The 21,942-nt window shown below is 33.5% G+C and overlaps 3 protein-coding genes across 6 annotated transcripts; 1 reads left to right on the top strand and 2 right to left on the bottom strand.

The window, feature by feature from the left end:
- Positions 1–1,582: 1,582 nt before the first annotated feature.
- Positions 1,583–8,321, bottom strand: LOC133284036 (protein HEAT STRESS TOLERANT DWD 1). Of its 2 annotated transcripts, XM_061480987.1 has the most exons (13): positions 8,263–8,321; positions 7,858–7,931; positions 7,575–7,738; positions 7,200–7,278; positions 6,687–6,860; positions 6,495–6,593; positions 3,630–3,795; positions 3,416–3,522; positions 3,137–3,276; positions 2,974–3,046; positions 2,410–2,525; positions 2,111–2,228; positions 1,583–2,015 (listed from the first exon to the last, which is right to left on the bottom strand). In XM_061480987.1, exons 2-13 carry the CDS (start codon positions 7,903–7,905, stop codon positions 1,884–1,886), a joined length of 1,416 nt encoding a protein of 471 aa, XP_061336971.1. In that variant the 5' UTR covers positions 7,906–7,931; positions 8,263–8,321; the 3' UTR covers positions 1,583–1,883. The 2 variants fall into 2 exon arrangements, with proteins under 2 accessions (XP_061336971.1, XP_061336973.1); XM_061480989.1 differs by lacking the exon at positions 8,263–8,321 and having other exon boundaries at positions 7,575–7,729; positions 7,858–7,920.
- A 7,044-nt stretch (positions 8,322–15,365) lies between these two features.
- On the top strand, positions 15,366–18,734 carry LOC133284011 (F-box only protein 6-like). Of its 3 annotated transcripts, XM_061480958.1 has the most exons (3): positions 15,366–15,631; positions 17,108–17,826; positions 17,905–18,733. In XM_061480958.1, exons 1-3 carry the CDS (start codon positions 15,492–15,494, stop codon positions 18,339–18,341), a joined length of 1,296 nt encoding a protein of 431 aa, XP_061336942.1. In that variant the 5' UTR covers positions 15,366–15,491; the 3' UTR covers positions 18,342–18,733. The 3 variants fall into 3 exon arrangements, with proteins under 3 accessions (XP_061336942.1, XP_061336941.1, XP_061336943.1); XM_061480957.1 differs by having other exon boundaries at positions 17,108–18,732; XM_061480959.1 differs by having other exon boundaries at positions 15,492–15,631; positions 17,170–18,734.
- Positions 18,735–20,662: 1,928 nt separating this feature from the next.
- On the bottom strand, positions 20,663–21,625 carry LOC133284021 (putative phospholipid-transporting ATPase 9). The gene has a single exon (XM_061480973.1). The coding sequence runs from the start codon at positions 21,623–21,625 to the stop codon at positions 20,663–20,665; it is 963 nt and encodes a 320-aa protein (XP_061336957.1).
- Between the last annotated feature and the right edge of the window lie 317 nt (positions 21,626–21,942).

Below are 21,942 nucleotides of genomic sequence, written 5' to 3'. Positions count from 1 at the left end.
CTTTACAAAATGTAAAAACTAAATATGCACTTAAATGATAAATGGAATATGATTACCAAAACAGTAAATCTTCTCCCCCGCACTCCGGATTAGTCCCATAGTCGGCTCAAAGAGTCGAAGCTCGGTAACTCCAAAAAAAAAAAAGTAAATCTTCTTTTTACATATATTATCATTATTAGGCAGTAGCATTGTTGTAAAACCCGGCCCGACCCGACCGGGTCGACCCGGAACCCGGCGACCCAATCATTGGACCGGTCTGGGTCAAGTATTGGACTGGTCATGCATCGACCCAGTCAAAACTCGGCCAAACCCAGTCAAAACCGGTGACCTGGTGACTTGTTGACCCGGTCGGGTCATGTATTTTTTTTAAAAAAAAAAAACTAAAAAATTAAAATTGTTTCATCTTATCAAAAAAAAATGTAGAACTCATTGTAATTTTTTTTTATAATTTTATTTGCTAGTATACTCTTCTACAATGACCTCAAATTTCAATTTTTAATATTGAAGCAGTTTGCGGAATAATAAATTAAGAGAATGTGACATGTTATTTTAATGTAGTTGAATTTGAAAAATATGAGTTCAACGTAATTGAGAGGTATGTTTATGGAGATTCTGAGTTACAATTTAAATTGACATAATAATAACGTGCATTTTTATTTATTTATGCTTCATGTTTTTTAGCTTATTTAGTGAACCTTATTTAATTCATTTTAGATATGAAAAATATACTTGACTTTATATGTTCATATCTATATATTTTTTTATATATGTATATATATCCGGGTCAACCGGTCCGACCAGTAACCCGCAATTCGACCAGTGACCTAGTAACCCATTACCCCGACCGGATCAATGCTCGGGTCAGATTTAATAACACTGATCAGTAGTATTATTATGATAGATAATGTATGACTTTTGTGCGTTAACAACTTTTTGAAACCAACTTTTTTTTTCTTTTTTGGTCGAGAAAAACCAACTTGTTTTTATTAAAACAAGAATGTGTAAATGAAGGTTGCCATCTTCTTCTCATAAGCTTAAATTATTATTAGGGTATTGTTAATGAGTACAAAAAGACGATAATTATTAAATAAAAATAAAATATTACATTAAAAATTAATATTCTGATGACTTAAAAAGAATTGAGTATTTTAAAATAAATAACAAATTTTATTTATTAATTGACATTAATAAAGAATATTAATTATTAAATGCTTTGGGGCGGTAAACTAATTGCACTTCTTGAAGGTCTCATGAGTAACATTGTTATCTTTTTAAACAATTATTGCCCTAAAGGAACTCTATTATGAAAGATAAATAAGAAACCCCCTCGTTCTTCAAGTTTAATCATCCAAGTATGATCATATCTAATGGCATAAGAAGACCCTAATTAGCAACTGTTAATTAGAGTTAGTCCAATTTTAAATGGTTTTATTTTTCCTGTTTATAGTGGAATGTGCCAGTCAATGTAGACGGCTCAGATCGATGCCTACTACAACCAAGAATGTTAAAGAAAATCGTAGTTTTAAAACATTCATATGGACAATGCATTGCACGATTCATTTTATATGTAATGGGGAATAACGCAAAATATTGGACCTTAAGGTCCAAAAATTTCATGCAATTGTATATAATATAATAATAACATTACTGCCAAGCTCCCAACAGCGTCTACTCATATGACAAAACTTGCAGAAAGAAATGAAAACAACCAAGAACAAAAAAACAAAAAACAAAAAACAAAAAGGAAAAAAGGAAAATTTCTTCAACAAAAGGAGTAGATTCAGGATGTATGCACCAGGAGCAAGCAGCTTATCCAAACTTTGGTAGCAATACCAATAAGAAATATCTGCCTACGAAAACTGAACACTGATGCCATGTATGTATCAAGCACCATCTGATGGCAGAGTGGTCTGAATATTTGAAGGCATAAGCATGTTGAATCCATCTGCTGCTGTAGACACAATCATTCCAGGAATCTGTGCGTGCCAATGCAGTTCTTTCAGGTCTTTCTGTCCCTGTTTTTAAGTTAAAAAAGAAAATACATGAATCAATAAACACAACTAATCAGGGAGTTCTACCATTCAGATAATAAATATGGAGTTCGACCTACCTGGTGAATAAACAATAGTTGGGGAGGTAGATTTTCTGGGGTATTTACTTGCTCTTTGGTTTTAGCTTTAAATTCAGCTTCCTCTTCCTCATCCTTTTCTAAAGAAAGGTCCCATATTCTGCCGTGGAAGATCACAAAACTTTTAAAATCCTAAAGATAATGATTAAAAAAAAAAAAGGAGCAGTCTCGCACTATAAAGCTCGCGATATGTGTAAAAGCAAAAAATAATCCTGAAATTTGTTTGGAATTTGACTATCGACATTCTACATATAGTACAACAAATATCATATTTTACTTACGTAAGTTGATTATCAGACGAGGAAACAGCCAAAGAAGAGGCTTCATGTGGACTCCACTCAATGGATGTGATTGGGTGCTTATGGTATTCAAAATGTGCTACCACAGAATCTCCTTCCTACCCACAAATCAATGCACTTTTCACATCAGCACATATAGCAAAAGCAAAATAATCACCGGAAAGAAATCAGAAAATGAGAAAGTTTCTTTCTAAATCACAGTAAGTTCTTCATAGAAGTTCCCTCACAGATGAATTTATAGGCACTTGTTTTGCAGGTATGACATGAAAGGTGCAAGAAGGATAAGATAAATGAAACTACGGGTAAAGAAAATCATCTCAGATAGATTTACAAATAATGATATAAACTGGGGCATTAGGAAAAAAAAATGATCAGGAAATTGAAGCCAGATATGACATAACTTGAAACACCTTTGACATGAGGGCACACCAAATGCACACAGTAACCTTCCCGTTATAAATGAAGCATGTTAAACAATTTATTTATTTATTTTTTTCCTCCATGGGGAGAAGGGGGGTCTTCATTACTATAGACAGGCTATCATACCTTGAGCAATCTGAGATCACGAATAGAAATAGTCCCATCATCACTCCCCGAGGCCAACATACAACTAGCCAACCTATTCAGTGCAACAAGAAGTACAAAGTAATAAGGAGATAAAGAATGGCAATCAAATTGATGGAACATCATAAAATTAATGCGTTAATACCTGTTCCATGATATTACATTCACATCCGCGTTATGTGCTTTAAAAGATGCAGCTGCTGACTTCCCCAAACGTGTGTCCCATATTGCAATGCTTCCATCCACAGAACAAGAAGCAAAAACATGAGGTTCCGTGGGGCTCCACTGTAGGTATTCATTGATTAATACAACTCTCATTAGATTTATAAATGAAGGAAAAATACTTATATTAGAGATTGGACTGCACAAAATATATACTCAAACCACAAGAAGAGCAACAATTCCTTTGTGCATTAGTACATACTTGCAGATCTTCAACACTAGCAGAATGTCCAATAAATGGAGTATTGTCAATATTCCATGTTGCAGCAGATGTGGGCTCCCACAGATAAATACAATTCTTGCAATCCCCTTCAAACATGAAGATCATCATCAAGCCTCATATCTCTGTGGTAACTAAACATGAAAACATGCTAGAAAAATAAAGCTAAACTAAAAAAAGTATACCCAAAGATTACCAGATACAAGCCTTCCAGGAGTAAGAGGACTCCAGTCTATAGCATAGCCTTCATCTTTGTGCTTATATTTATATAGTGGGTCCTGATTAAAAACTGCAGCAACTCCCTGGACACCTTCTGTTTCTGTCTCTGCTAGAGCATTGAGATGAGAGCTCAAGTCCCAGACCTACACATCGATTACTCAAGTATTAGACTATATACTAAATAGAAGGCATGACTCAGTACGAATGAAATGATTTAACTTTTCTGATTGAAAGCGATGATGCAGAAAAATATAAACTGCAATCTTATAACCTTAGCTGCCGTTAATAATTTAAGAATTTTCGGAAATTTGAATATGATACAACAGTTAGGACCAAGTGACCACATTTGTATTTGTTGAGATATATAGTCCCACATTGGTTGTATGAGTAACTAATGTGGAGTTTATAAGGCCTTGGGCACTCCCACCCCTTGAGCTAGCTTTTGGGGTGGTGTATCCCAAGGTTCTTTACATGGTATCAAAGCCTTGTGTCCCGAGTTCGATTCTCGCCGCCCCCCACTTTCTTTCAAGTGGAATTTCTTTCTTCGCACAGGTAGATGGGCCTGTGCATTGTCCACTCTTCAAGCCCAATGGGCTCTCGTGTGAGGGGGCGTGTTGAGATATATAAAACCATTAATGTAGCCTCACCCAATAGCTTAAGCTTTTGGGTTGAATTGGTTCTTTACATGGTATGCAATCATATAAGGGTTGAAACATGCTAAGCTTCTTTGCCAATGTCCCTTCCATCATTGCATAATCCATACTATTAAACCATATACTGTTGAGATATATAGTCCCACATTGGTTGTATGAGTAACTAATGTGGAGTTTATAAGGCCTTGGGCACTCCCACCCCTTAAGCTAGCTTTTGGGGTGGTGTATCCTAAGGTTCTTTACATGGTATCAGAGCCTCGCCGCCCCCCACTTTCTCTTGTGGCGTTTCTTAGCACAGGTAGGCTGGGCCTGTTGCATTGTCCACTCTTCAAGCCCAATGGGCTCTCGTGTGAGGGGGCGTGTTGAGATATATAGTCCCACATTGGTTGTATGAGTAACTAATGTGGAGTTTATAAGGCCTTGGGCACTCCCACCCCTTAAGCTAGCTTTTGGGGTGATGTATCCTAAGGTTCTTTACAGTATTTAACAGTAATCTATATCCGGAGCTAGAACTTATCTTATTTGATCCTACTATGCTTTGAAATTTGTCAGAAGTATTAGAATCTAAACAGTTATAGAGCCACAGAAGACGGCCTGTGGTCCTATTTGATTTCTCCAGCAAATATGAAACAAACATGGGGCCTTATTTCAGAGATTAATGTATGAAGTCAAGACAAAGTTTTATGATTCCATATGTTTCAAAATTATGTCTGCTAGGTTTGTGTAAGTGGTAACTAAACCAGTAAAGTACAACTACAATCACATATTAACGTCTTTTCTCTATTGAGACTTCGATCTTATGCATTCTGGCATCCACCAACCTCCACTCATTTAGAGTCAAAATGAAAAGATCTTTGCGCCTTTTGTCTTATCAATTATAACTTCCCAATCCTAGAGTTCCCCCTGAAAGGGAACACTTGATCTGTTTAAATGACTTAATACATTAACCCATCATGTTTGAATTTCATGTCAAAATGACATCATTTGGTTCATTTTTACACCATACAAGAATCAACTGTCAAACCACCAAACAGAACATTTCTAGAAAATGTATAGACAGTAACCAATAAATTTTTCATCCCCCAAACAGAGAGCATAACTATGAGAATCTGTATATGTCTAACCACATAAGAACTATTTATTCCCTCAAAATACAATACCTTAAAGCTCCCACTGAGCCAAAACAATCACCTTTTTAGGAGTTTTCTCATTACCTACAACTAGGTTCATGATATTCATTTTTCTCACCAAAATAAATCTAGTGTGAGTCCTTAGTCCCAACTTCCAAGCACTTATATTACTCCCTTTTGAAGCTTACTTCAATCATTCAAACAGTAATTTTGGGGTTTACTGTGCACTCTTTTCTGCTTGATAGTACATTTATGAAAAGGCTGAACTTGGGGAATGACTCAACTAGAATCAACAAAATATGGGGCATCAACCTACAGTAAAGTAACAGCACTTAAAACAAAACCAAGCAACACAATTGGCTGAAAAGAAGAACTTTACCGATAAAAATAATAATCTCTCTCCATTCCCATTATGAACTCTGTGGCATTTGGCAACAGCATTGCCAACTTAAAATAACACACTGCCCCAACAGAAACCACAAACTTCTTTTTTGGTACAACAGATATTATAAACTCTCAACATCAACATCACTTTTATCCCAAGCCAATAGCATATAGCAAAGATTTGCAACCACAGAAGTGTTTAAAAGCGCAAAATCATGGCTCATTTCACGCAATCTGAATTTATTTCTAATTAATTCAATAACTTCTAATGAGCCAATTCAGAAAATAACTCTTTAGATTAATTCAACAAAATATTTACTTAGTCAAGGTCCAGTCCATACATCTGAAAAAACTTAAACCGAATTAGTTGTGTAATGGAACTCTAAACATGCATCCAAAACCATAATAAGCTAGGACATATTATACGCATCAATGTTAGCCTCAGGCATACATGATCACATTAACATTTATCATACGTCTTCTCTCAAAACAAACTCGATATTAGCCAACTTTTTCCATCATGTATCCAGTTTTACTTCAATTTAGTTTATCATAACATGAGGAACAATGCCGTACCACACAAATTTGCACTAGTTTTATTCTAAAAACAAGGGAATATTTTCTTGAATTTCACCTCAAACTGAAAAACTAGATCATATGGCTGAAAAATCTGACCTGTACATGACCAGTATCTGCCCAAGCTGCACATATATGGGGATTTTGTGTCATGGAGCGTATACGGTTGACACATCCTTCGTGAGTTACCTTCCGCAACTGTAGATGTGAAAAGAACAAAAATGTGAGTAAGATCAAATTCAAAACAGACAAGAAGTGACATAATAAAAACTCAAATGAAGAGGATGTTGCCTGCAAAGTAGGACCCCGAGCACCATCTTCATCTTCACTATCATCCTCACTATCACTATCCTCACCATCCATTCCAGAGTTATCAGCTTCAATTTCGGGCACCAGCTCACGTCTCTTCCCAGAAATATTTGATACTTTGAAAATTCCAATAGAATTCCAAGAAGCTTTCTCTGCCTGTAGCACATGCACGATCATATAACAATATGACATTGTCAACCAAGTAAAAGGCAAAAGAAACAAAGCAAGTGAATAACAAAACTAGAAGCTGCTACGCATTAACTTTCATTGTGATACTGATAATTACTAGTTATAATAATAATAGTAATCTGCATTCCAGACTCAAACTCAAAATTCTTTTAAAGGGAAATTTCTCTCCCAAATATTTGTCCTGTGAAGCCTAATATCAACTTCCCTTTCACCCCATTTGCTATTGCTAATGAATAGTAACAATCCCCAAGTTGTTTAATAAAACATCCCAAAAAAACAAAAACAAATATAAAAAATAAAGCTAACCTGAGTCCCTGTCACGAAATATACTGTGTGGGGAAATTCTGTTCGAACTAAGCCCAGAGTGTCACGTACAATATCAAAGCTGTCAGAAGTCCCAAAACATATTCAGAACTTAAAGATTGCTGATACTAATCAGAAATTAAAGCAAGTACCCCAAAAAACAGGCCAAGATTCTCCTTTTGAATTGCAATGCTGATGCCAAAGTAACTTTACTTAAAAACTGTATGAATTATGATCCTATTATTAACAATAAATCCAACCAAAACAAATTGGCTTTATTTTTATTAAAAACAAACTCAAGTTTTGTTCTTTTACTCTTTCTGGGTGCAAAACAGGAAAAAATAAATAAAGGGAAAAGAAAAAACGCATGTAACCTACCTCAGACAGGGCCATCCAATGTGAAAGGCATGAAGAGAGTTGTAAGCAGAAGGGTCACACTGAAGCTCTTCACCTTCCTCCAACTTGTCCACACCGGGTTGCCACACCTTCACTGGAAGTTGTGGCGCCAAAGATGAAGAAGACCCATCCCCTTTCTTCAAGCCCTGAATTTATTATTTATTTATCATAAAAACAAAGATAAAAATAAATATGAGAGATGCCGACAAATAATCATAACGAAGTGAGGTTATAGAAGGGGTTGACTAGGCCACAAAGATTGAACCTTGCTCTTGCTCTTGACTTTCTTATGATGTTTTATGCCGCGAGTCATCTCCAATTAGTTCAGAGTTGAGAAAACTGAGAGAAGATAATGAATTACACGAAAGGAATCGTTTAACACCTTAGTTCAAACTCAAAATACCAAACATAACAGAGACAAATCGAAATTCATAACGCTTTCTATGATAACGTATTACTAAAAAAATGGGTAATAATTCAAGCTTGACTTGTCCATCATTGTTAAAGGGGCTATATTTTGTGTTGAACATTCTAATTTATCTAAAATCTCAAACGTTTAGATTGTTTTCATTTAAAAAAAGGATGCGCTGAACCCATAAAAAACAAAAGTACAAAGAGGGTAAAGAGCACTACAGAGATCCTATGTTGATTCAAGTTGCGGAAGACATACCTGTTGGTGTTGGATACAGAGAGAGAAACACAGTGAGTTAACAGATTGGGGTTTTAGGGGTTAATGTTTCGGTGGACATCATAGGGTTTTGTTTGTTTTTATTTATGCTTCGTTTGTTTGTTTCGGATTTTATGAAAACAGTTGTTTTTATTTTTTTTTTGTTTTTAAAGTTAAAAATCAAAATAAAAAACAAAAACAATTTATTTGAACCGAAATAAATTGTAAATTAGTATATAATAATCATGTTATATATTGTGTAAGATGAAAAGAAATAATAAAAAGTTAAATAATAACAATTTATACTTTTAAATTTTTATTTGTTTAAATAATATATTTGGTTAAATAAAAAAATTGGTTCAAACTAAATTCTTATCTTCAATTTTGGACCGATTTAACAGTTTTGTTATCAATTTTATGATCGTCTAATTTTCTAAATTATCTTAATCAATATAACCTGACCAATTTATTGATTTTTCAATCAAATCAACGGTCTAATTTATTTTTTTTAATAGATCATAATTGAATGTTAAAAACAATGATTATAACAACCACATTTGCCAAACAATAATATTAATAAGTAATTTATACCAATGATGTTAAACTTTGATCCGAAAATCAATGAACTCGGACTTGACTGGTTTGAGTTAGCCAATGAATCGTCGTGCAATGGATGGATCCGGTGAAAACCGGCTATGAAGTACCGACACTTCAAAAATTTTAACATGTCGTGTCCGACACTTCCTAACACTTCAACACGCATTGTAGAAACTCGAAAAAAATGTTCAAAGGATGCGTTGCGTTGCGTTTTTAGCTCCAACTATTAAATTTGTTGGATTACAATTACTATTTTATTGAGTTTAATATAAATATTTGGGTTATCTTATCTTTCTTTGCAAAATTGATAGCTATTATAAGTTTAGCTTCATTTTTTTGTTAAGTTATTGAATTATAAATATAATATACACTACATAAATTAAAAATATTATTTCATATCAAAACGTGTCCTAACGTGTTGAAATTTAACATTTTTTAGAGTTAACGTGTCAGAGTGTCCTATCGTGTCAGTATCGGTGCTACATAGGAAACCGGTTTAACCCGACTGTTTTTTATCAAAATCAGTAACCCGATCATTTTTTGTTAACCCGATTAGGTCATGTATTTTTTTTAAAATTGAAACAAGACAACTTTTTTAAAGCAACATCCATATGCAAAATCTCTAAGTTGCAATGCACAATCTTAAATTCACAAATACACATAAGAATCACAAAAAAAAAAAAACACGATTAAACTTTGAAAGTTAAGAATAATGAAAATAAAAACTCTATGTAAGTTGGATTGAAATTTGAAAATATAGAAGATAATCGAGAAAACAAATTTGAAAAGTGATATTAATTTTTCTTTAATATCGACCTTATGGATAATTGTTTTTTCTTTTCATAATTAGGGAGGGGCTAAGCTCGAAAAAATAAAATATAAAGATATAAAAGTTTATAGTTATGAAAAACAAGTAAATTTTTATCTTGTAAACTGATAATTTGAGGAGGAGGTTGGTTAGAAATGATAATATCCTTTTTCATAAGACCTTATTTCGCAATCTAATATTTGCATTTGTTGCTAGACATAACTTTGGATAATTCTGAATAAATATAATTTTGCATTTTACTAGACAATAAAAAAGTTACTACAAAGGAATTTTTAGTATAAAATATAATCAAAGTTACTATAATCCTCTCTAGTTCAATAGTGATCTGATATCCCGATCGAGTCAATGACTAGTTCAGATTTAATAACATTGATTTATACTTTTTTAATTTTAGAATGTAACAACTTTTATCCTTAAAGTTTTTCTTAAATTTTTTTATCACATTCTTGATAAGGATTATGGGTGTTCGTGGTTTGGATTGGATCGATTTTGGAAGCAAAAATCATCCGATCCAATCCCTTCAGTTTGATCATGTAATATCTATTCGATTTGGAATTTTTTTCAAATCCGATCCAATTCAATCCAATTTTTTCGATTTGGATTGGAACCATTTTTGATTTTTTTAAAAGCCTAAAATTTATTGTATGATTATTGTGCAAATAACACATCTTTTGTATGTATTGCCTTTGTAAATATTTTTTTTTTGAAATACAGAAACATCGGTAAACGATAATCTATTTTTTTTTTTTTGGCAATAAGATATAAAGCTCTACACAAATAAAATTTTGCTAATGGGTATGATTAGGTTTCTCTTGGGTTTAATTAATGAGTCTTGGATTTAGAATTTTTAAGGCTATAATTGGGGAAATGCTCAAGTAGGTAGTGAAAAATTAATATATTAAATTAGTTTTCACCAACCAAATCAAAAATCGATCAAATCCAATTAAAATTTGAAATTTTGATTTTTGATTTTTTTATTTTTGATTTATTCTATTTTTGATTTTTTGGTTCGATCACCGTGATTTATATCCTCTAAGAATAATTATAAGATGGCCACGGAATCATTTCTAAATTTTAGAATGCTTACATACTCACAATTCTCACATTGGGTGGGAAATTGGCCATTTATTATATTCAAGGAATAACCCAACTCCACATTAAAAGGCGGGAAACAGTGATCGACAAAGATTTTTTGTTTTTTATTTAAAAAAAATATGTATCATTTTAAAGGATATAAAGTTGTGTCATTTTAAGTAAGAGAAAAAAATAAATCATGGAAGAAAGAGTGGGGAGAAAAAGTTTTAAAGATTAGAGTCCTACCTTTTTATGAAAGTAAAAATATGTAAGGTGTGTCATTTTTCCCCCTTTATTATTATTTGCTATAACCGTATAACGCATTTGTTTTTGTAATAAGCTTCATTTGCGGCCCGTTATAAACTGTTGAGCCCATTCTTACTGCTAGGAAGGGCGCATGAGAATTGAGAGTGGTACTGTAGGCCTTCCTGAATTAAGAAGATGACCCAAAAGCAAAGGAAAGAATAGAGTCCATAAGTTTCGCTGTGTCACATAATTTAATAAAAAGGTAGGATATTGTAACAATTATCAATATTACTACTAATTAATTTCACTGTTAGATCGATTATGTTGATCCAACGGTTATATTTATTTCTATCTTTGTATGGTTATGATTCCCCATATTTAATGTGAAAGCATTAAATATGAGAAATCGTAATCATACAAAGGTAAAAATAAATATAAAATATTAAATATGAGAAATCATAATCATACAAAGATGAAAATAAATATAATTGTTAGATCAACATAATTGATCTAAAGGTAAAATTGATTGGTAGTAATACTAATTGGTTGTTACAATATTCTTCCCCTTTAATAAAATGCAATTTCGATATGTTTGTCAAATAAAAAAAAGCAAATTTATTCAAATGAAACTATCTCTCTCTCACACACACTCGCACCCAAAAATTTATTATCTAAAAAAGTTGTGGACTATCAAGTCCATAGAATCATTAGAAGGAAGGGAAAACAGTGTGAAGACAAGAAAGAGAGTTGGTCCAACAGCAACGCGGTGCGATTATGGGATAAGAAGAAAAAGCAATCTGAAACCCACACGGAGAGGGAATGGATCAGCACTTTAAGCACACGTAAAAGAATGGAATTCATTATGATTGTCATCATGAGCTATCACACATTATATTCCAACCCACCAAAGGGTTTCCCTATGGCAAATGAAATCATTACCTACAACAATTATCCCTTTGGTTTTCCCAAACCTAATCATTCTATTCAAATTTCAAAAAACTCCACTCTATTATTCTCTATCATTACCTCCTCCTTTATAACTTATAAGTCTCTCTTTCATCATGACACTCCTTATCAAAGTCTCCTAACTCTCTTTTTCTCTTAAATTGCATACCCTATAATTCGTTCTCTTTTTTTATTTTTCATGTAAAAGATAAAACTTAAAGTCATCCCTAAATTTTCGCCTATCAATTAAAATTTAAAAAAATGGTAGGAAATGCAATTGCTGTGACTTTTGAGAGGTTTCAACTTTCAATTTTCTAGGTTGTTGAAATGCTTCAATTCGGTTCAGAAATGCAGGCTCACAATTGTATGCGTTTGTTATAGCTTATAGATGGAGCTTATTATTTGGTGAAGAGTGTCCTACCTACAAATACCCTACTTCTAAGTAACGATTTTGTTACCAAATTGACTGGCCAACTGCAATAATACTCTTGCTTACTGTACATGCATGCTAATATTACCATTATTGCATAAAATTCATCTAACTGTTAATATAATTCGTGTAAAATTTGTTGCTATAACATAAATTGCACACTAAGTAAGTCCATCAATTGGTGTAGAAAAAATTATTTCTGTTTCAACGTAACTAGCTAATATTTGAGAATTCTTTCAGTGTATGCAATTATTATTATATTTTTCCCTTAGAAATTTACAAACATAATTAACTAATAAAAAGGAGCATCGAGTTTGGTGATCTCGGTGTAATGAAGTTTCCCCCTCAGAAGGCCTGTTGTGCAGGAAATAGCCTCACATGTCTCTCAAACTATTATTATATTTTTAATGCTTTCTTCTTTTGTTATTATTGATTTATTATGCTGTTTTTGTTCATTACAAATTTGTTATATAATTATCCCATGGGAATGAAAAAACATGCGAAAATTTCAGAAAACTTTACCTATATTCGGTTGGCTACATTCTCCTGTTTACATTACTTTGACTATAGTTTAGTCCATTTTCTCCTTGTGTATAATAGGATTTTCAAATTTTTCTAACCGAAATAATTCAAAATAGAAAATTAATAATAAAATTTTGTTATTATATGAATATTAATTTTCTAAAGCGTGGGGAAGCATAATTACTAGTCCTTGCCAAAATGTCACTCATTGCATGCCACTTACGAAGAATAAGTGGAGATTAGCATTAAGTACCTTCGGAGGGCTATTTCCGTAAATCTAACAAAATCATCATACAAATTACATGCCACAAGCACAAGGTATGTGTCATGCTTGTACCCGAAAAACTCAAGGATGCATAGCAAAATCATCATACAGGTTACATGCGCCATGAAGTCCTATTCATATCATAGGGATAAATTTTCAGTAATACATGTAGTCACTGTGTTGCACCCACAAATTTTTTAAAAATATGAGAAATTTAACTATTTTTACTCCATTCACTTTTTTAATTTTAATACTACATGAGTGCACTTATTTTTAATCTTAGTTAGAGAATATGTTCTACAAAATACTCAAAATTTACTCCTATAGGGTAGGGTAGGTTATTGATACTTGTGACAAGCACGATTTAACTTGTTTTACTTAGATTAATATTGATTTAAATTCATTAAGCAAAACTTTTGGGTGCATTGTTAATTAAAATATAATTTGGTATAGAAGACGTTACCATGAAATGGATCGGAAGACCCTCATATATATACGACTGACACGAGTTATTTCAACTCAATTAATAATTTTGGATTCAAGTTTTAAGCACATAGTTATGTTAAAAATTTAATAAAAATAATTATATTGTACTTATGGTTCTTCCCGATTGAATTAATTAAATAATCAATAAATTTATGAAGAAATTAAAAACAATTTCGTGACGGAAGATTCAGCCTTATTTTTGAATGTTTTCAATATAATTTTTATGTCATTATTTAATAAATTAAATTATATTAATAATTGATAAAGGATTTCTCTGGTCAATCGAAATAAGTTATCTCTAGTGAGCCCAAAATAATATCGTTTTGGAGCGAAAATCAAGATATTTTTGTAATTCTAATATATTGCAAGATTATATTAATATTTATTATTATAAATTTTTAATCTTATAATCCTAAAACGACGTTGTTTTGAGCTCACTGAAAATAATTTTATCTCCAGTGATTGGAGAAATATTTTTCTCATCAATAATTATATAAACTATCAAATTTATTAAATAATTTAACAAATACATTATCAAATGTAAACAAATAATTTTTCAAGTTTTTTTCACTCACCCGTTCAAAATTAAATAGTTAGAGCAGTAATGGAAAGTACGAAAGTAGATGAACTACTACATATATATATATAAACAACAGGTGATTAAATAATAGAAAGTAAAAGCATTAAATTAAATTTAAGGTTAACGCTGAGGTAATTTATGTTACATATTGAAAGAAAGACATAAATTAAGAGAAGAAAAAACTCAGAAGTATCTTACAGTCTCTCTCTAGATTATTTTTCGAAAATTAATAAAAAAAATGTCCAACATCGACAAATTTAACTTACTGCCTTTCTCATGGGACTTACTGCAACAGCTGAAGAAGTTATCAAGACTTTTATTTCTCATCCTATAATCATACATGCTAAAATATTAACATAAAGCTCAGATAAATAACTCAAGTTATATATATAACTTTAAAAGGTTATATATATATATTATTTTAAAGTACTGTTTAACATCAACTATTTAATTTGAAATAGAATAAAGACATTAAAATTATTATTGAGTATAACTCAGGTATTCTTCAACCAACAGCCGAAAACTAATCTCTTCGAAATATAGAGATCACCGAAGTAGATTTTGTTTCTACCAACAAAGTATATTTTAACACATGACCAGGAATCGAATCCTTATTAACATGCTTAAAAGACCCAACTATTTACTGACGCCAAGGCTTTATTGATATTAAAATCGTTATTTGTTCCTAGGTGATGCAATTAGATGTTTATGTTATACAAAATTTTATTCATAAATTTAAATTAATTTTTACAACACAAACAAACCCATTTTTTTTTTCTCCGGCGATATACTGGTTTATGTTACTATATTTATTTGAAAGGAAATGCTATTGTAATAATTAATTAGTGTTATTATCAATGTTACTACCAATTAATTTTACCGTTAGATTGATTATGTTGATCCAATAATTATATTTATTTATATCTTTGTATGATTATGATTTTTTATATTTAATATTTATTTGATTATGATTTCTTTCGCATTAAATATGAGAATTATAATTTATAAGTATACAAAAGATGGAAATAACATAATCGATCTTATTTGGAAATGAAAAAAAGTAATATGCAAACAAAAAGGAGTTAGTTAAGGAGCGATATCGGGTTAGTGAGTACAACCCAGTTCTATCCACTGTGAGTGAGTGAGAGAGACATTTAAAGGGAGAAACATAAGAGAAGACACAGAGAGAGGTTGAGGTTGGGGTTTTCGGGGTGAGAAGGGGACATGTTTTTACACAGTGAAGAATCGAAATAGTGGCATGGAAGAAGGGGTTCGAATGCTGAGGAACCTCATCGCTCAGCTTCAGTTTCTGTTGGACCTTTCTCCTTCTTCCATCCTTCAGTCTTCTCTTCCACCAAATCACACTCATCATCCTCTACCCTTGCAGCAACGCCCCAGGTCCCCTTCTTTCTCCTAGATCTATTTTCAATGCAGTTTATATATGTTAATCACTTTCCCTTCTGTTTTTGGTCAGGTTACTGTTCCTTTTTTATCTACGCTTCATATTTGTTTTCTTTTATGTTTTTGTGAACCTTTTTCTCGTACCATTCGTTCATAAATCCTAAATAAGGTTTTTTTTATTATTATTATTAAAACGAGTTCGGTTAGTTTGCTTCTTTCGGCCCTGTAATATGTAATCAATAAAAACATGCTTCCAGGAAGCATAACCTAAAATGCAAAAAATAAAAATAAAAAAAATCGCAGACTCTGTTAGATTTTCTGTTGTTTGTCTTGAGTGTGTTTTGTTGCTGCATAATTCTCTGTAATTAGAGCATATATTGTGAAACTTATGTGAATGACTTAGCCCTTGATTGCCATGTACTTCTTCTCTCCACTGTAGCAATTGGTGCACGTGGCTTTTTTCCCCTGTATAATCCCATTCTCTCTTTGTTCTTTTTGTTTTGTTTATTTTTAATTTTGTTATACTTTGTTCCTTGTCTTCTGTTAGTTTGAACTTGTAAGTCTCAATGTTCTCAGGGTAGCTTGAGTGGGTTTAAAGCAAATGTTCGCATAAAAAAGAGAAACATGAAGAGTTTGACATGGGCTCAGATACAAATTAAAAAATTTCACGTACAATGATTTAGAAACATGTAGAGAAACACGCAAATAAGAACATTACAACCATCTTCTCTTGCGGTTAAGGGTGCTTTCTTTGCTTTAATAACAACAAAGAGGCCAGTCAGATCATCACTAGGTCCACTTTCAAAGCTGCCAGGGCATGTATGTTAATCACAGGGTAAAATGTTGATAATACTGGATTGACTCTTAAGCTTTCTGAAGGATAATTGTTAAGAAAGGATGATTCACCTTGGTTCTCTATTTGTTACAAATTATGCTTGCTCTTGCACTGTAAGAGCTAGGAACAGTGACATTATGGACTGTACATCAAACATGGCACTTAGCAATCCTTGCTAAGATCACAGTCCAATATGTGATATGTCCGTTTATTATTTACTGGCTACTCAGAATCTCTAGCTTATAATTGTTTGGTTTTGCTATCACATATATTCATATTTAAACATTTGTGTTTTGAAGTGTGTCCTGACAGTCGCTTTTGGATAAACAACACTTTTTCTGGATTTGGTGCATTGTTTCTGTGTCATAGTTGTTATGCAAAGGAAGATGTTTGTATTAACAAGTAACAACTTAGCACCTTACTTACATTCCTTATGTGTTCAAGTTGATATAATTGAATATCTTCTTGATCCTTGAAATATGTGGTGGGCTCGGTCTAACTGGAATATCAATTTGTGTATTAATTTTATGGTCTGATTATACATTTTTCCTGTGAATCATGCTGGTCTTTGTATGCATGTATGTTCTATTACTTCACGGTAGGAAGTATATGAATTTCTTTGGTCATCCTTCTCACAGATGGTCCTTTTTTGACACTGATGATAACTCCGCGGATGACTTCTGTGGCCTTGTAATGGCAGCTAGAAAGTCTGGAAGTTTCAGGATGATGGAGCCTCTAAAGCATCCGTGTACTAAGAAGTCTCGAGGAGATAGGAGCATGTCAAAATCATCTGGAAATTCCTCTATGACTGAAGTTATGGAGCGACAAATTTGGAAAGATTTTCCTGAAGATCTATTTGAAGCTGTGATTGTACGACTTCCCATTGCCACATTTTTCCGCTTCCGCTCTGTATGCCGGCAATGGAATTCCTTGCTGACTTCTCAAAGTTTCTCTTGGCATTGTGCGCAAGTCCCTCAAGCAAAACCATGGTTTTACACCATAACTGATGAAGAAGTGAATTCAGGAGCCATGTACGACCCTTCTATGAAAAAATGGTATCATCCCATTGGATCAACACTGCCCACAAAGCGGACTGTTTTACCAGTGGCTTCTGCTGGGGGTCTAGTTTGCTTCCTTGACATAGGTCATCGAAACTTCTATGTCTGTAACCCACTGACAAAATCCTTCAAGGAGTTGCCAGCTGCATCAGTTAATCCTTGTGTTGCTGTAGGGATGACACTAAATGGGAACTCAGCTGGTGCAGGCTACAAGATCCTATGGGTGGATTGTGATGGAGAATATAAATTTTTTGACTCAGTAAGAAAATCTTGGAGCTGTCCAAAAAACATGCCTGCAGGTATTAAGCTTCCGTTTCCACTCAACTTTAGGTCACAAGCTGTTTCTATTGACAGTACCCTTTATTTTATGCATTCAGATGCAGAAGGGATTGTTTCCTATGATATGGAAACTGGGGTTTGGAAACAGTACATAATCCCAGCGCCATTGCATCTGACCGATCACACATTGGCCGAGTGTGATGGCCGGATTATGCTTGTGGGGTTGCTCACAAACAATGCTGCCACGTGTGTATGCATATGGGAGCTGCAGAAGATGACGCTTTTGTGGAAGGAGGTTGACAGAATGCCAAATGTATGGTGCTTGGACTTCTATGGGAAGCACGTTAGAATGACTTGTCTGGGAAACAAAGGTTTACTCATGTTGTCCTTGATGTCAAGACAAATGAATTCGTGGGTTACTTACAACATAGCAAGTAAGGAATGGGTCAAGGTTCCTGGGTGCGTGGTGCTACTTAGAAGAAAATGGCAATGGTATGGTACTGCATTTCATCCATGCCCGACTGCAATTGCTTGATTTTGCTTGTATGGTACAGCAATGGCCTGGGAATCTGCTGGCCTTAGGTGTTGATGTAGTAACGACAATGTTCATTTCTGGTTTAACAAATCAGATGGGAAATGATATGGGTTTGTAGTGATTTATGTTTTTCATGCTCTCAAGCATTTCAAGACGTTTTCTTTGTATATGAAGACAGAAAATAGGTATGGTTTTCATTTTTCTTTCCATTGATGTTTTCAAGCAGGATGGTCCTAACTGGGTTCGAGTTACCAACAAGAATTTAGACTTGAGCCGAAATTCATTCAAAATTTAGGCCGCTTGAACCAAGGTAGAGGCATAGCAAGAGTCTTAAACATTGTTAACCAGGCCTCTCCCTTAAAGACAGGAATCTACAAATATGTTTTTTTTATATCCATTGGTTCATCGATTATTCAATTAGTCTTTTTGAGCCAGTAGGATCCCATGGGTGACAGTTTTTTCTATTAAGTTTAAACACAATTACGTTTCGGGGACTCAAAACTCGAAGTCACTGGATAAGTTGAAATAACCTCTTATTAGTTGATTCACATGTTTGGTGGTAAAATATGGATTATTCTGGTATCACTTTAACGCCTCCTGTTCTACTCTTGATCTTGCATTACACAACACTATATTCTTATACAAATTTGCCACATCAAAACAGCGTGATATTGGTTCTATACTTGTGCTGTCTGCAAAGTGCAAAATGTAGCTTTCGTCATGGTCTGTTCCCAATACGGGGAATAAGTTGGGATTCCAATTTTGATACCTCACCCTTAGCCACTTTTCAATGTTGTGCGCTTAAGGTTGCTACTATATTTCGGTTTAGGACAGTTGTCCCTATTTTCAACGATAGAACAAACAGCCAACCACAACGACCTCCATCCTTTGCGGAATGCAGATAATTTATGATGGAGTTTGATCACAGAATAGAGATTTCAACCTCCATTTTTTTTAATGAATTAGTTTCCATTTCCATGTGGTTTTTTCAATTTCATCGACCACTTTAACACTGTTAAAAAATAAGTTAAGTCGTCCACTTTACTCTTTTTTTTTTTTTTTTTTTATTTAAAAAAAACACTTAATTTTATAGTTCCTCATCAATCCATGCTGGTAAAACTTTCGGATCATGGGAACAGGTTGCTACAATTCCTTTATCACTTAGACGCATTTTTAGTATTTATGCAGAGAGTATGTTATAATGCTGCTTTGGTTCACTGGATTTTAGGTGCAGTTGTACTTCCAAAATAAACAGAAAGAGTAACGGGCTAAAGATGTTTCATTCCTGACCCGTTGAAACTATTTGCTGATCTTTCAGATACATACACCTAGTTAAGAAATGCACATAAAAGCTCTCCAAGTCTAAAAGCTTGATCTTTCACAAGTCTAATCCTTGTGAGTTATAACTTTGATTGGAGAAAGGAAAGTACGTGGCGAGCTGGAGATTACAGCATGACAGTTTCAAACTGATTGGGATTGCATTCCTTCTATATAAATATAATTTTCCCTTCCACTAGACTAGGCACACACTCATATCCATCTATGCCCTTATTGATATCAAAAGAAATGGAAAATCTTTCAGCAAAGTATGAATGTTGTTATTAACACTGATAAGGGTAGAATCTATAATAATCTAATATAATGCTGAAGTAATTCAAATGCTGGATAAGATAAACTTGGATAAGTATTCTGGAAAGATAACCTAGATAAGATGACTAAAGCCTAGATAAGATAAAATAACTAAAATTTGGATAAGATAACAAATAGATAACCTATTTCTATCTGATTGCAGTAACTCAGCATGCCACATGAGAATAGCAGCATTTTGTTCCTAATATTAAGCTACTGTTATTGGAGGTAAGAGCATTTAACCCAAATTAGGTGAACCTTTTATTCCCTAAGGAAATAGCAACACGATAAAACTTTTATTCTTTAAGGGGGCGTTTGGTTGAGGAGAAATTTTATGAATAATAGGGAAATGTTATTGATAGGAAAATGGGAGGAAGTGAGTTTGGTAGGAAAATGTAAAAAAAAAGTTGTTTGGTTGGAAAAAAAATTACCGGAGAAATTAGGTAACATTTATAAAGTTTATGTTTGACTGTAGGTAAAATATAGATGGAAAAAAAAGTTGATATTACAAAAATAACCCTGTTTTAAAAGTTGAAATGATACAAACATTCTACCCTTTACTAATTAAATCGGGTTGTCAGCCCCAACGTCCATACGTAAAAAAGTTAGTGTTGGCAACGAGCATATTTTCAAAAAATGAAAAAATCTGCGTCTTTGGAATTGAGCTGTCGAGGTTTTTGGCTCAGCAACCATCACAAGAAGGACGTCGAGACCGTGTTCCAGACACTCAGCGAACACTTGACAAATTCCATAGAATTGCAAGTCAAAGTTCCTGTTTTATCTGAATGTATAGTATCAACTTGGCCAAGTTCTTCATTCAAATTTGAGGTACGAGCATGTGATGGCTGGTCAGTTTCCTCATAATACATGTGAACATCCTGGTTGATGAAAATGCTTGGAAGAACTTTCACAATTTCAATGGAGACATACAATGATATCGGAATCAAGTAACTATACAACATAAGTGCAGTCAAGAAATGCAGAATTGCTGCAACTGGTGCTTTCTTTGGATCAAAGTAAATTGTGGTATCATCTGGTCTAAGGTACCATCTCTTCATTACACCATTTTCAAGGTCCTCCCTTGTTGCAATCCCAAAGAAAATAGAACCAATAAAAGAAATAAAAAATAAGACAGAGAACAGAAAGTAGATGATCTTATCCATCCGTTTCTCAACTTTGCTTCTCTTTGATGGAGGCTCAGTAGAATTCTGCATAACCTTTGTATCATGGCCTGTAAAGATTACCACAGCATAGATAAAATCTGTGTTCCTCAGCTTTGAGTCCCTAAGCAGTAGCTGCTGAGGTGCAAGAGGATACAGTTGATCTTGGAGATCAAGGCTGCTTATAAATGAGTACAAATTTGCATTTGGATCTTCACATTTGATGATAGCCTCAAAATTTTGGAAGCTTGAGTCTTCTTGCAACTTTGAAGTTTCTTCCGGTGCTTGTTTCAGCTTAAGATTTGTTTCTCCAACAAGATTCAAGGTCTCAACGTAGCAAATTGCATCGTCATAGCTTGATGAAAGTAAGAAGAGATCAGCAGGGAAAAATTCATCTTTTTCAACCTTTACTGTGTCTCCAACTTTCAAATCTTTCCATTTAGAATAGTCAAAAACACCTTCTCCACGATGCACTTTAACCTTTCTGTTATTCATCTCGATATCCTGATGCCAATAGATGCATCAACATTTTCACTTTCGCGCGCTCTTTTTGGAGGGTACGCTCGTCATCTTGCAATACCACTTATGTAGATAACTTGCAATACCACCTCTCAATTGGGATTATTTGGCCTGCTATATCAATCAGAATCACATGCAAATGGGTTAGCTGGAACAATCATTTAGGTAGACAAATTTGTGAAACCCTTCAATCAAACAAGGTGATCATACAATCCCACTTCTCCATTTTTCTATCTATCTCATCAAAATCCTCCAACCAAACACACCTAAGGAAATAGCAACACGATAAAACT

Source organism: Gastrolobium bilobum, unplaced genomic scaffold (genome assembly GCF_033153095.1).
Source record: "Gastrolobium bilobum isolate Gb01-03AN ecotype WA unplaced genomic scaffold, APGP_CSIRO_Gbil_v1 utg7102, whole genome shotgun sequence".
Lineage (NCBI taxonomy): Eukaryota > Viridiplantae > Streptophyta > Magnoliopsida > Fabales > Fabaceae > Gastrolobium > Gastrolobium bilobum.
The sequence above is the reverse complement of the archived record's forward strand: the minus strand, read 5'-3'. Positions and strand labels throughout refer to the sequence as shown.